This window comes from Cydia fagiglandana, chromosome 11 (genome assembly GCF_963556715.1).
Source record: "Cydia fagiglandana chromosome 11, ilCydFagi1.1, whole genome shotgun sequence".
In the NCBI taxonomy this organism is placed as follows: domain Eukaryota; kingdom Metazoa; phylum Arthropoda; class Insecta; order Lepidoptera; family Tortricidae; genus Cydia; species Cydia fagiglandana.
The window spans coordinates 2,496,412-2,510,228 of record NC_085942.1 but is presented as its reverse complement, the minus strand read 5'-3'; the positions used below and the strand labels follow the sequence as shown (position 1 = coordinate 2,510,228).

General features: G+C 38.3%; 2 protein-coding genes across 2 annotated transcripts; both read right to left on the bottom strand.

The window, feature by feature from the left end:
* Positions 1-3,706: 3,706 nt before the first annotated feature.
* On the bottom strand, positions 3,707-5,209 carry LOC134668784 (three prime repair exonuclease 2-like). Its single transcript, XM_063526243.1, has one exon. It carries the CDS (start codon positions 5,016-5,018, stop codon positions 4,371-4,373), a length of 648 nt encoding a protein of 215 aa, XP_063382313.1. The 5' UTR covers positions 5,019-5,209; the 3' UTR covers positions 3,707-4,370.
* Positions 5,210-10,472: 5,263 nt separating this feature from the next.
* On the bottom strand, positions 10,473-13,814 carry LOC134668487 (protein lifeguard 1). Its single transcript, XM_063525934.1, has 5 exons — positions 13,715-13,814; positions 12,664-12,770; positions 11,916-12,075; positions 11,186-11,315; positions 10,473-10,713 (listed from the first exon to the last, which is right to left on the bottom strand). The coding sequence occupies exons 1-5, from the start codon at positions 13,787-13,789 to the stop codon at positions 10,484-10,486; spliced, it is 702 nt and encodes a 233-aa protein (XP_063382004.1). The 5' UTR covers positions 13,790-13,814; the 3' UTR covers positions 10,473-10,483.
* Between the last annotated feature and the right edge of the window lie 3 nt (positions 13,815-13,817).

Genomic DNA, 13,817 nt, shown 5'->3' with positions numbered 1-13,817 from the left:
TGTAGTTACAACGTAAAGTTATTTTCACCGAAAGGGTCAAAAATCTAAACTAGAATCAGTCGGCTTGTCGGCTATGAAATAACACTACACCGTAATGGCTCCTCTACACGATGGGCCAACGCCGGCCACCACAAGGGACGCAGCCATGCGGTAGAATGAGAAAGCAATATCACTTGCTCCCTCTAACGTATAAATACGTCTCTTGGAGTGGCCGGCGTTGGTCCATCGTGTAGAGGAGCCATAATAAAATTGGAAAATGTATGTTTATTACATGGGGCGACTAGTGGTTTTTTATAACATGCAAACAAAATACAAATAATAGTCTAAGGACACTGGTCGCACATGCGCTTCGCTTTATCTTAAGGGAGGCGGGCGATCCCCGCGCGGGCAGCTTTCTCACACAGAGAATTTCAGCGCGGGAACGCTGCTTGCGTGTTGGGCATTTTTAGTTTTAGTTATTATAATTGTAGTTAGTTTTAGTTTTGCATGTCTGTTTATGTCTTTTAGTAATTTATAGTAATAAATGTATTCTCATATCTTAATATTTGAAATGTCAAATCTAATTTAACTAGCTACTTTATTTGTAGGTTTTTAAGTTTTATTATGTTTATTTATTTCTTTCTTTGTTTTTATCAATAAAGCTTTATCTTGTGTTAAGAATCCTTTATTAAATGAAATAATGAGCTTTTATACTTCAAACCTCATACTACATTTACTAAATAAAGCATCATTTATTAATAAATTACTTACTTTTTTGTCCGGAATGTCCGTATACTTGAATCTCAGTGCGCGCCCGGCCTCTGCCCTACGTGCGGTGCGAGAGGAATCTCTCACTTGCAGGCGCGGCCCGGGCGCCACTAGCACCTCTACACTACTAACAGCGTAGCCTGTGGACGCCTGCAAACCTACAGTAGAACCACTACCACCAGTTTTGACATTGACAGATACGCTCGCGTCTATTTAAGGGCCCGATTCGGATTTTGAAATAGACATCTATTAGATATCTTTTAGTCATTACCAAAATACGATAACGATATGTTTAAGATCTGACCTGTCAAATTTGACATTTGCGCGATTCTGGAGATACTCTTGAACGTTTTCCACAGGATATGACTTAGAGATCCAATTCACATCTAATAGATATCTTACTCTATCTAATGTAAAAGTGACATTGGTTGCCCGAATTGCGCTGCAAAAGAGAACTAGTTAATATCTAAACTATAACGTATCTAGAATGGATCTGGTACGTATCGTCTCTTGTGAATATCTTGAAGTTCGAATACGACAGTAAGTAACTTACTTTCTATGCATCTCGCTCGTACTCGCATATTAGTGCAAGCGAGATGTAATATTAGAAAGTAATTTAGCCGTATAGTACGCAAAAAATGTGTACTTAGTTACAATAAGGTAAACGTACTGGTGCTCGACGCGGTCCCAGTACATGTCGTCTTGAAACTGAAGTCATTATCAATGTGACAGCAAGCTAGGTGTCATCTATTGGGCATTAGCATATCGAGCACTAGTACGTTTACCTTATGTAGGTAAGGTAAGCCTTACCTTACCTTTTACCTTAAGGTAAACGTACTAGTGCTTGACATGCTATTGCAAGGTAAGCCTTACCTTACCTACACAAGGTAAACGTACGAGTGCTTGACATGCTAATGCCCAATAGGCTGCGTATTTCCACCGCTCAATCACACTACACCGTAATAAAAACGCCTCGACGACAATATGCCTATTAAAATGCCTACATTCGCTTTGTGGTTGTAAATACATAGTTGGTGCTCTTCAGCCGGCAGATTGAGACGGCTTAAATCAGTTGAATGTACTAAAAATAGAATAACCAGTTTACCTTCGTTTATGTCGCTTTCCCTACTCGTAGTAAGCAATGATATTGTATAACTATAGATAGGTTATAGGTACTCACAGATCTTCTTCCTAGTCGAATCCTCATGTCTGAGGGTCGTGACCACCATAAGTCGCTCTGTGCTGTAGTGCTCTCCATCCTGGCCGATTCATTGCCTTCCTTAAGGAACCCCCAGATAAGGATAACAAAAACCGGCCAAGTGCGAGTACCTATTAGGACTCGCGTTTCTAGGGTTCCGTACATAAGTCCGACTCACGCTTGACTGCACATTTCTAATAGATTTTCCTGTCATCTATATGTAAAGAACTATTTTGAGTATTTTTTTCAAAATTTTAGACCCAATAGTTTCGGAGATAAAGGGGGGGTAATTTTTTTGCTATTTTCTTAAATAATTTCGAACCTATGTATTTTAAAATTATAAAAACATATGTCCATTTTGGGTCACTAATTTACATATGTGTACCAAATTTCAACTGAATTGGTCCAGTAGCTTCCGAAAAAATAGGCTGTAACAGACGGACAGACAGACAGACGCACGAGTGATCCTATAAGGGTTCCGTTTTTTCAATTTCAACTTAATTGGTCCAGTAGCTTCCGAAAAAATAGGCTGTGACAGACGGACAGACAGACAGACGCACGAGTGATCCTATAAGGGTTCCGTTTTTTCCTTTTGAGGTACGGAACCCTAAAATTACTTCCAAATTTATTTTCTATACTTAAAAAATCTGTTATTTTTGAGTAATTCCATTCATTTTTGTCATAGTTCCCGAATCGCGCCGTAAATTTGCTTTAAGTTTGTTAATACCTACCTGTGGGTCTTGAGCAGGCAGTGGGTTGAATGTACTAAAAATGGAACGACCAGTTTACCTTCGCATATTTGTCATTCCCTTATCGTCTTACAAAATGTCATACACCTACAACGGAAGTAAGTATATACCTACTTTATTTAGTATAAGTGTACTTGTGCGTCCCATGTTAAACGGATTTATCTATGGGTAAAAATACATTACTTAGGTAAATAAAATATTTGACAGTTTCATACTACTGGATTAGAAAAACTACCTACATATTAGTATAGCCAGTCCAGAAGGCTGTCCAAAAGCGGACAGACAGAATGGTATACCTAAGTGTGAAGGAATTGCAAAAAAAAAATTCATAGTTAAGAACCTGTAATTAATATAAAGTTAATTGATTCCATTGTGTTACCACAGTTAAGCCATTCCTATATAAGTTATATGATGCATGATAGTGTGTTAGCGTATGCTATAGACAGGATAGACTTATATGCGTACGAATTAATTACAATAAATACAGTATGTATAATACAATTTACATAGTTAATTTCGTAACACAAATGAATCAATTAAGTTAAGAGTAATCACAGCTTCTTAACTGCGCTTTATTATGTACCAATTTTTTGCAATTCACTCTGTAATAAGTGAAGTTGTGACATTATAACCTTCCTTTTTTGCTACACCCTTTTCAGGGTTCACGTAGGTTTATGTGAAATATCTGGTATGCAAATAATGATCTCTATCTATCTCTCTACATGTTGACTATTTCTATGACATACCAAATAGTTATTTGTAACGATAAGGACAAAGTAATTATTACCAAGCGGTAATTAGTTAATTGCCATAATCATTAAGATATTTAAGGTCTTAATTACGCCTTGATTTGTCTGCGTTTAGTTGAGTCCATATTGTTACCAAAATTATGGGTATAAATTATTGTATTGTATTTATTTAATAAATAGGCATTTGTGTTAGTTTACTTACGCTAACACATTTATGTATATTACTTTTCTTACACACACACAAAAAAAAACAACGATTTGTTTTTCTCTTTTATTTCCAATTTAAAAACCAATACTTAGCATTTTAGCCGTACAGAAACATACCTACAAAAAAAAAACATAAAATTATCCTCATGATATTCAGACGGATTTATTGCTAATGAGCGATCATTTCCAGAGAACCTTTATTCGCCGTTTTATTTGGAAACCAATTCACATTACAAATACATTCAACAAATCATTCGTTTAGATTTTTACAGTAAACGTTGGTGCAATATTAAGTCTCAATTACAAATAAAAAATAGGGTTTAGGAATTCACTTTCACTGACTTTTAGGTCAATCAAACTTTAACAAGCTAAGTAGGTTAAACTTATTAGGCTAAGGTACGACAAATAGTACTTACAGGTTAGAAGTGAGCAGATGGGCGAATCAACTTTTAGACCGACATTAAATTCTGTCTACGATACCTATACCTACACAAATATCGTTTAAAAAATATCGAAAATTTCTCATGGATAATAGGTATATTACTTTTATATAATTTTATGTTATTCGTTGAATCAAGTGATTTGCTCTCTGAAATGTGATTTCTTGGTAACTATACAGACACATTTTTGGTAACGCCAGAGACGTGAAAAGTGTCAATTTAAAAGTTCATTCGCCCAAATAGATTACTCCCTTCATTACTTGGCATTATTCCTGTTAAATTACACTTCCAAAAAAGTAATAAATGGCAAGTTGTTTTCAGCCACCCAGAGCATAAACTGGAATCCTTGGCTCAAAGCAATCTTCACCATTGCTTTGTTGCGATCCTTAGCATCATATAACATAGGTGTAACTCTAAACACTCTTTTATACACATCTTCCAAGCGATAACTCATTTTATAATGATAATCAGGCCATGGATAAGATCCACTTCTTCGTTCTTTATAAGAAGTCTTTTTAGAATCTGGTTCGAATATATCATAGAAAGCGGCCATCGTATCGGCACAGACGATACCTTTCGGTGAAAACCCTTCGGCATCAGCTAGTTCTTCGTTCAATAAAGGAAAATCAAATTTATTTCCGCTGTGCGCGATCAGACACACAGGTTTTTCCAAATCTTCAAGAAAACGGCATGTTTCTTCCTTAAGGCTACATTCCTCGTAATCTTCTCGGCTTATTAAACACATCTCATCATTTTCAAGTCGGCAGTGGAGTTTTTCACAATCAAGACGTTCGCTTCCATCCCGAAAATATTTTCGAAGATCTTCACACCTGTACGCTATCATATGTATCTCTGTTATTTTAGGATCGCTGTTACGTAAACCGGTCGTTCCAAGATCGAAAAATACGTACGTTGCAATCGGTGCCATGATGCAAACTCCAACTTGAATGCGTAGTTGAATTCACGAGATTTGTATAAAATATGCTGTATAAAGTCACAATATAAACCACGGAACTTGGTCTACACTCTCACTGTTCGTTGCACGAGTATTTTAAGTGCAAAATACATATGTTAATCGCAACGGAGCGCACTTGCGAAATATCAATACTGATCAGGTGCAAGTTGAAGATTGAAATGACGAGTAGGTATAGCACTGCCCCACTGCATAACAACCTTACGTTCTTAGCTCATTTGATTGTATGTCTTGTGCTGTGTTAATAAAGTTCATATTCTTGTGTGGTGGAGTAGAGTCACTGCCCGATTCGAACTTTAAGCAACGTCAATTAATAAATCTAGAAACGATATGGGCTAGATTTGTCAGTGTCGAAAGTGACGTTTGATTTGAAGAAACGTCACATTTGAAACTGACATATCTAATCCATATCGTTTCTAGATCTATTATCATCATTATCTCCTAGCCGTTTCCGGCTACAGCGACTGCTTTGCTACAGCTGAGAACGTCGCTGGTGCGCTCTCGGGTAATGGTAATATTCCATTTCTAACCGCAGCTGCACTACCGATACTGAACGCGTCGCTGTCATTGTCAATTTTCATAGTAAAATTGACAGTAGTGCAGATGTCGTTGGAAATGGAATGTTACCCTAACTGACGTAGCCAATCTTTGCAGCAAATGTGCGGTCACGCTCACTGCAGGTCAGCACCCCTCCGACGTAATTATACGTGATGGCCACATGTGGCCTGGTATTTAGCTCGTCACGTCGATCTATTAACTGACGTATCTTAAAGTTCGAATCAGGCAGTCAGTACATTCACAGGCAGCGTTATCGAACTTTTTACTGAAAAACCAAAAACAACAGTAGTCACACTCTTTAAGATATCTTGAAAATTCGAAGTTTAAGATATCGTATCTTCAAAAACGTGACTTTTGTGACTGACATATTATACGATTCATGTCGTATCTCTAGCAAATTTATCCCACATCTTAAAGTTCGAATCAGGCCGTCCGACAGGCGATAGGGTGTTATCATTGTAACAGTAATGGGGTCAATGACCCTTATTTGGTCCCTAACGAAGTCGTCAGCTGGAAATTTAACGGTCTTTTGTCTTATGTTGTGTGTGTAAACATGAACAAATATGTTGTTTTAATTTAAATAAATATAGGTATATGTATATATCTTATATATATGTATTATATATCTTATATATCTTATATATACAGTGTGGAAAGATAAGTCGGGCCCTGGAGGGAAACTACCTTAAATCCTTAAGCTGGCTCATTTTACTTAAAGGAGACATTCCTTCATTTTTAAAAAGAAACAAAACTGTTTTAAAAGTTTTTTTCTTTTTTTCTTCAATTTGGCTTATCTTTCCACACTGTATATATATAAAATTTATCTTTAAATTTAATTTTATTGATTTGATTTGTTTTTATATTTGATATGTATTAATAAAATGTATATAAGTATTTATCAATAAAATATTTAAATAAATAAAAGTTCATATTATATCTCGCGTCAAATTTCAGTCCCCTCTCGTCAAATTTCGGTCCCTTAGACTGAACATAAACTTTTAGTTTTTTTTATTGTCATAGGTGACAATTTTATGCTGTCAAGTCTGTTTTGATTAGGGCTAATAAAAAAAAATTTGAAAAACGTGTATAAAATGTTACATTTCGAACGAAAGGAACCCGGGCCTAAAGTATGGAAAATGTGATTTCAGTTACCTAAATGTCCTGGGATTTTGATACTTACTTTCAGTGTCCTTCACAAAAGTCTCTATGGGTGCTCTCACTGTTTCCCCTTTCAAAGTTTTAACTGATTTTGTACAGTCACCTGCAATAATATGTTACACAACGAAGGCCGCAAAAATATCTGACACGATCTTATTTGTAGAGTCACATATTTTTGCGGCCTTTGAAGAGTAACATGTTATTGCAGGTGACTGTACCAGATAACAAAGTACTTATTTAAACCTATAGGTAAATGTTCCAATTCCCAAACATTTATTTAAACAATTGACATTAGTTTGAACCTATTTTGCAACAAGCCGGCCATTCAAAGACTGATAAAATTACTGCAGTGTCAACTTGAAATGCACGTGTGCAATATAGGTGTATCATTTTACTGCTTGGTAATACTTAATAAGTACATATTCACATAATATGTGAATATGTGACGCCCCACGGGTACCTTATCGCGGTTGACGCTTATGCTATTATTAGCGCCACTCCAATATTATTGCGGCGCTATGCGACGTAAGCGCCAGTATAATTTTTCAACTCACTTCCAAGCAATCGGAATTGATAAAAATACAAAAAAAAAACGTACTCGACTGTTTCCTCCGTGGGTTTTGACGCTAGAGCAATGACTTTTTCAACACAGATTAATATTGTCAATATCTGTGTCGGACCGTTTTGCTTTTTTTGATATATTAGTTTTTAAGGCGCTAGAGAGAGCCCTTCAAAAATGGCCAAAATGACTTCATTGACTATGCCGCAATGAGAGGCGTAGTATTCAAAACCGATAGCAATTAGCCAAAAAAGCAAAACGGTCCGACACAGATAATTTCATAATCATTTAGATTTCCAAATTTGGTTACGATTGGTTAAGTTTTGGAGGAGGAAACAGTCGAGTACGAAACCTCGATTTTTGACATTTTTACGCAGGATTTTTCGCCTTGTCCTTATCGCACTAGTTTTAGGAGCCCCTTCCGTTAGCGAGACGTGCGAGAAGCGAGACGGAGATTTAAAATTCAGCTCCTGTTTCGTCTTAAGAATAATATATAGAATATTAAGATTAATATTCTTAATGTTCGAATCGGGCAGTATGGCTCTACAAATAGAATCACGTCGTGTATTAACTAGTTGTATTGCACCACCATTGCACCAAGCAAAGGTCATTAACCCCATTGTTGTTACAAAGTATTACATTATCAAGAAAATATCTACGTGGGTGTGAGAACAGTCCAGCTTATGGTTAAAACATCAGGGTGCGTAGCCAAAAATGCCTATCGTGTATGCTCCGTAGCGAATGTAACGCAACTGTCTGTGTCGCATTAATATGGAAGAGTGATAGAGAGATATAACTACGCTAGTTACGCTACTGAACGTTAACGATTGGCACCCTGATGACGCCTTTGAATTCCCCACTACAAACTCTGCTGCACCCCACATATTAAGAATGTATACTATACAATCGCCTGAGGATCGACGACCTGGCTACTTCCAAGGCGTTCAAATGCGTTCAAACGAGTTCTAAGGATGGAACACCGCAAGCGCAGGCGATACTTAATTAACACAGCACAAGACATACAATCAAATGAGCTAACAAAATAAGGTTATCAGTATGTACTGCAGTGTTTTATCTACTCCTTTCACTCTTGGCTCTGCCACTGCAAGTATATGGTTAGTCAGTTCAGTATCAATACTTCGCGAGTGTGCACCGTTGCGCTTAATACAGTTTGCATAGCATTTTGCGTTTACAATACTTGTGGAACGAAGTGTAAGACTGTAGACCGCTTACCGTGTTTATTATTGTGATTTTATACGAACTAATCAATAATTTTATAAAAACATCACGTGATTTCGACTACGCAATTCAAGTTGCACATTGCACAATGCAACCTATTGAAAGAATTGAAACTTACGTGTTTTTTAATCTTGGAACGACCGGTCTAGATGTCATAGATTCGGTTATAACAGAGATTCACATGATAGCGATTAGATGTAAAGATCTTCGAAAATATTTTGAAGAAAGCGCCCCAGGACGTTTTGCGGAACCTCCGGCTGATAAAAGACTCCACTGCCGAGTTGTAAATGATGTTATGTGTTTTACGAATAGAAGCCAATATTGTAGCTACTACGAGCCATGTAATCTCAGTGAAGAAGTGTGTCGTTTTCTAGACCAATTGGAAAGACCCTTAGTTCTGATCGCACACAATGGAATAAAATTTCATTTTCCATTATTGAAATATTCACTAGCTAAAGTTGATGGATATTCACCGAATGACTTTGTGTGTGCGGACTCGATGGCCGCTTTCTATGACATTTTAGAACCGGATAATAAAAAGACTACATATATAGAAAGGAGTAGAGGAGCCTTTCCATGGCCTGATAATTATTATGATAAAATGAGTTATTGCTTGCAAGATATGTATAATAAGAGAGTGCGTGGAACTAAGCATGTGCTAGAAGATGCTCGTGATCGTAACAAAGCACTGATGGAGATTGCTTTGGACCAAGGCTTCGAGTTCATGCGTTGGGTGGCTGAAAATAACATGCCATTGAGTTCTATACAATAACACAGAAGAAATAATAGTTCTACCGTACAGAAAGGACACTTCCTACAAACCCGAAGTTTGACAGGGTTTCAGGGTCGAATCAAGCTATCCCTTTCTAATATATGGCACTATCCCTTGTGGATATTTAGGGTTGTCAAAATTCAAGTGATTATCTGCTTATCTGTGGTCGTGCACCCAAAAGGAAGTCAAGTTGTGCCAACCCTAATAATTGCTCGGAGCAATGCTGAGCCGAACAGAGCCGAGTTCGACCGAACTCAGGAGTGTCTCCCCACTGACAATAATTAGGACATTAAGGTCATTCACCCCCATTTGCAACTAATGTTTATGCTATCGGTATCAATAGTAAGCAAATTTTGAATCATAAGATGTGACTAATCCATAAGATAAACATTACTAATTAAGGTGTTCTTTTATTATTTATTCATAAACCCCCTTTAATTTATTCTTATTGCAATTTTATTATAATTATCTGATATTGACTAATGTAATTTAATTCATTTTATTGAAAAAGCAATTATAAAATATAAAACTATGACGTAAAGACTACCAAGTCTTACGTAATAATTATATCGACATCAAAGGGCATTCCACATTAACTAGCGTGTCTCGAACGTCGCTAGCGACGCCACTTTCCAAAGCGCTGACTAGACGCTGACGCTCAAAAGACGCTAGTGTGATGGCACTTAACAGTAAATTTAAACCGAGGTATGAATTCAGGAATATCGTATTTTTTTAATCTGATTTTTATTGAGGCTTTGGACACTCTAGGAGTGTGAACATGTCAGCGTCATGGGTACTTTCATAGTTCCCTACTACTCGAGGGATAAAGCCGTATTCATAAATGTTTGTGATTATCTGTGGTCGTGCTCGCAAAAGGATGTCAAGTGGTGCCAACACTGCCAACCCTAATAATTGCTTGGAGCAATGCTGAGCAGAACGGAGCCGAGTTTGCCCGAAGTCAGGAGTGTCTCCCCAGCTCCCCACGCTCCCCACTGGTTACATTACTTAACGAAGGCCACAAAAATATCTCACACGATCTTATTTGTAGAGCCATAAGAGCGTGTCACATATTTTTCGGGCTTAAGTAACATTAATATTGCTGACTACAAGAATAGTTGGTTGGTTTTACGGAACCTACTTCGTAGCAGAATTTATTATCATCAAAATATACAAGAAGATGTTAACAATATCCAGGTACAAGTTAAGAGCGGCGAAGATGTACTCCTCAGGGCTGATGCTGTACTTGTGCTTGCCGCCCATCATGAGCTGCGTGTCATAGACGAGATACATGCAGAAGATGAGGGCTCCGATACACCCGTAGACGAGTTGAAGGATGTTGTTCCGGATGAATATGGCGCAGATTCCTGGAGAGATAGATAATTACTAATTTATTGTGCAAGCACGTACTGTTCGCGCTTAGAGTTGATCAAAGACGCTTAGTCTTAGTTAGTAATCTTACTAAGATGGCATTGAGTCAAGAAATTGAAAAGTTTTAGTAGTCTTACTAAGAAATTGAAAATCCATCCTTCACCACTGAAAGACTTCGTCACTTGACACATCAGTCGCATGACAGTTTCCCCTTGTCACGCATTTAGATTGTGACTACTTGGGCATCCTCCCGAACAATTTAGTTACCACTGAACCGTTTTAAACTGTAAAGGCCGCCCCACATCTAGCGTCTTTCGAGCGTCGGTGTCTACTGCTCTATGGCCGCTGCTCGACGAAACGTCGACGCAACTGCGCAGCGACGTCATTTTCCATAGCGCTGACCAGACGCCGACGCTCGAAAAACGCTAGATGTGGGGAGGCCCTAATAGGTAGTTCTACTCAACTTACCAAGGATAAGCAGGGCCACTGTCGCGCAGACGAGGAATCCTCCCATCATAGTAAAGTCCCACTTAGTCTGGAAAGCGAACAGCGTCAGAGCCAAGCTTACTGCTGCTGTTATGCCGACAGCCATCATTACCTGAGATGAGAGACAGAGAGAGGTACATGAGATGGATTTATCTGATATAAGACAAATTGCGTGGGAGAAGAAGATAGAAAAATATTCATCGTGAAAGCAAGAATAATGACACAAGATACACCCGATTAGTTATAGGTAAAACTACTATAGTTCCATCAGAGGAATTCTTTAATTACATTTACTTACAACAAGTCAAATAAAAAGCAACCTCAGGAAGAAATGACAATCAACAAATCGTATATCGACAAATGCCAATCGAAAAGTAAACATTTATCGGGATGATAGACGCAACGATAAAAGACGTGATCATTTCTTGAGGTTCGTGGTGTAAAGAGAACATAATTATTTGGGTCGACCGACTGGACGCCGTCTTGTAGGCCACCTTAAATATCGGTGATTCGGTGGGCGGATCGAGTGGAGGTAGATTTTCGTGAGCTCAGCATCAGTGAATGCTGGTGTGAATCCGCGTAGAACCGGATCAAATGGCGTGCTCTTGTGTGGGAGGCCAAGATTGACTTTGGGTCATCGCGCCAACCAAGTAAGTATTTCTGTGAGTTTTCTATAAACTATTGTCACTAGGCTTTCGGTTTATCCTCTTACCGCCTCAGGAGCGCTAGTAGCGCTGACAGCGCCCAGCAGAAAGCTCTGCGCCAAAGTGAAGATGGCCAGGAATATAAAATTCGTAGGAGTTGTTCGCCGCACGTTTTCGCAGCACGCCATCACAATCATCGTGACCAATGTTACAGCGAATGCCACCCATCTGAAAAACACATTATAACGTTACGCTAATAGATCTATGGGCCCGATTCGCATTATGAAATAGACATCTATTAGACATCTTTTAGACATCACCAAGATACGATAACGATATGTTTAAGATCTAACCTGACAAATTTGACATTTGCGCGATTCTGGATATACTCTTGAACGATTTCCACAGAATATGACTTAGAGATCTAATTCACATCTAATAGATATTTTACTCTATCTAACGTACCTAAAAGTGACATTAGTTGCCCGAATTGCGCTGCAAAAGAGAGCTAGTTGATATCTAAACTATAACGTATCTAGAATGGATCTAGAACGTGGCGTCTCTTGTGAATATCTTGAAGTTCGAATACGGCGGTATGTCTATATCATCAGACCTTAATTTATTAAGTATGAGTTTTAATTCCATTCTGAAACCACAATTAAATTGAGTATTTTATACATCACATGTCGATGTCGTCTATAAATCAGCTAAGTTTTTGGGTATTAAGACCTCGCCGTGTATTTAAAAGTTGAAAAAACACCTTTAAAAGCAAGAATGTAAGAACCACTTTACTATGTTGGATAGATTAGAACTTACATCATGTAAACATTCGCCAAGAACCATCTTTTAGTAGGCCCGTGATATACGAAGAGACAGATGGCTCCGAAGGTCACCAGTAACTGGCACATCAAAATGGAGTAAACCTGAAAAATAAAAATACATAATAATTAATAACCAAACAGCCAAGGTAAATCAAGGCAGCAGTGGCGTAAAGTCATCGCCAAAGATTTAAAAGCCTGTGGGTTAGCGGAAACCGATGTCCAGGATAGAGGAAGGAGAAAAGTAGGAAAGCGGACCCCGTCACAGTACGGGACAGATGCTAGGACGTTGATGATGATAATGAAAATACCTAGTACAGGCATGTGATGCGGCGGGATGAAAGTCATGTTACGAGAATGGTATTGCGAATGAATGTGGAGGGAAGTACGAGGAGAGGAAAACCGAGGAAAAGGATGGACTGTGTGAGAGATGATATGAAACGAACGCGAGTGAATGATGAGATGACGGGTGAGAGAGAGGTATGGAAGACAAAGACATGCTGCGCCGATCCCAAATGATTCGAATAATGGCAAGCGAATGCTGAGGTTATAATATTGTTTACCAATGACTCATGCCGGGTATAACCTACCTAGCTGCCGGATATATTACTTATTTACTTATATTATCTAATATCTTATCATTCGTTAATGATTCATTAACTGAATTAGTCACAAAAATATATTTCAAATCTCTGAACTGCAGGTGTTCCTGTTACATGCATTGTGTACAGTCAGCGTCAAAAATACCAGATCGGACTACTCGTCAAAAGTATGTACCATTTTTTAATACCTGTACAATAAGTTCCGTTCCGTGGAGGACGAGTTGGATGTATTGGGGATGGGGTGGAAGGAGGTTACCCAAGCTGCCCAAGATAGGGGTCAGTGGATGTAAATGGTTCAAGCCCTACACACTATACCCTATATAGCAAAAGGGGCAACGGAATGAAAACCCTCTGATATGATAAGGATCCAAGCCGAATTTTTAGTTATTTTTTTTTAAGTTTTTCGAGAATTCTTCCACCACACACTTATGAGAGGTTTAGCCTCACCTTTCGTATAAATCCTCTGCGGATGCTCTTGTCGTTGAATTCGAAGCCCTTGACCTCTCCATCTTCCACCTCCATGGTTCCTGGTTGCGCGTAACCAGTCGTC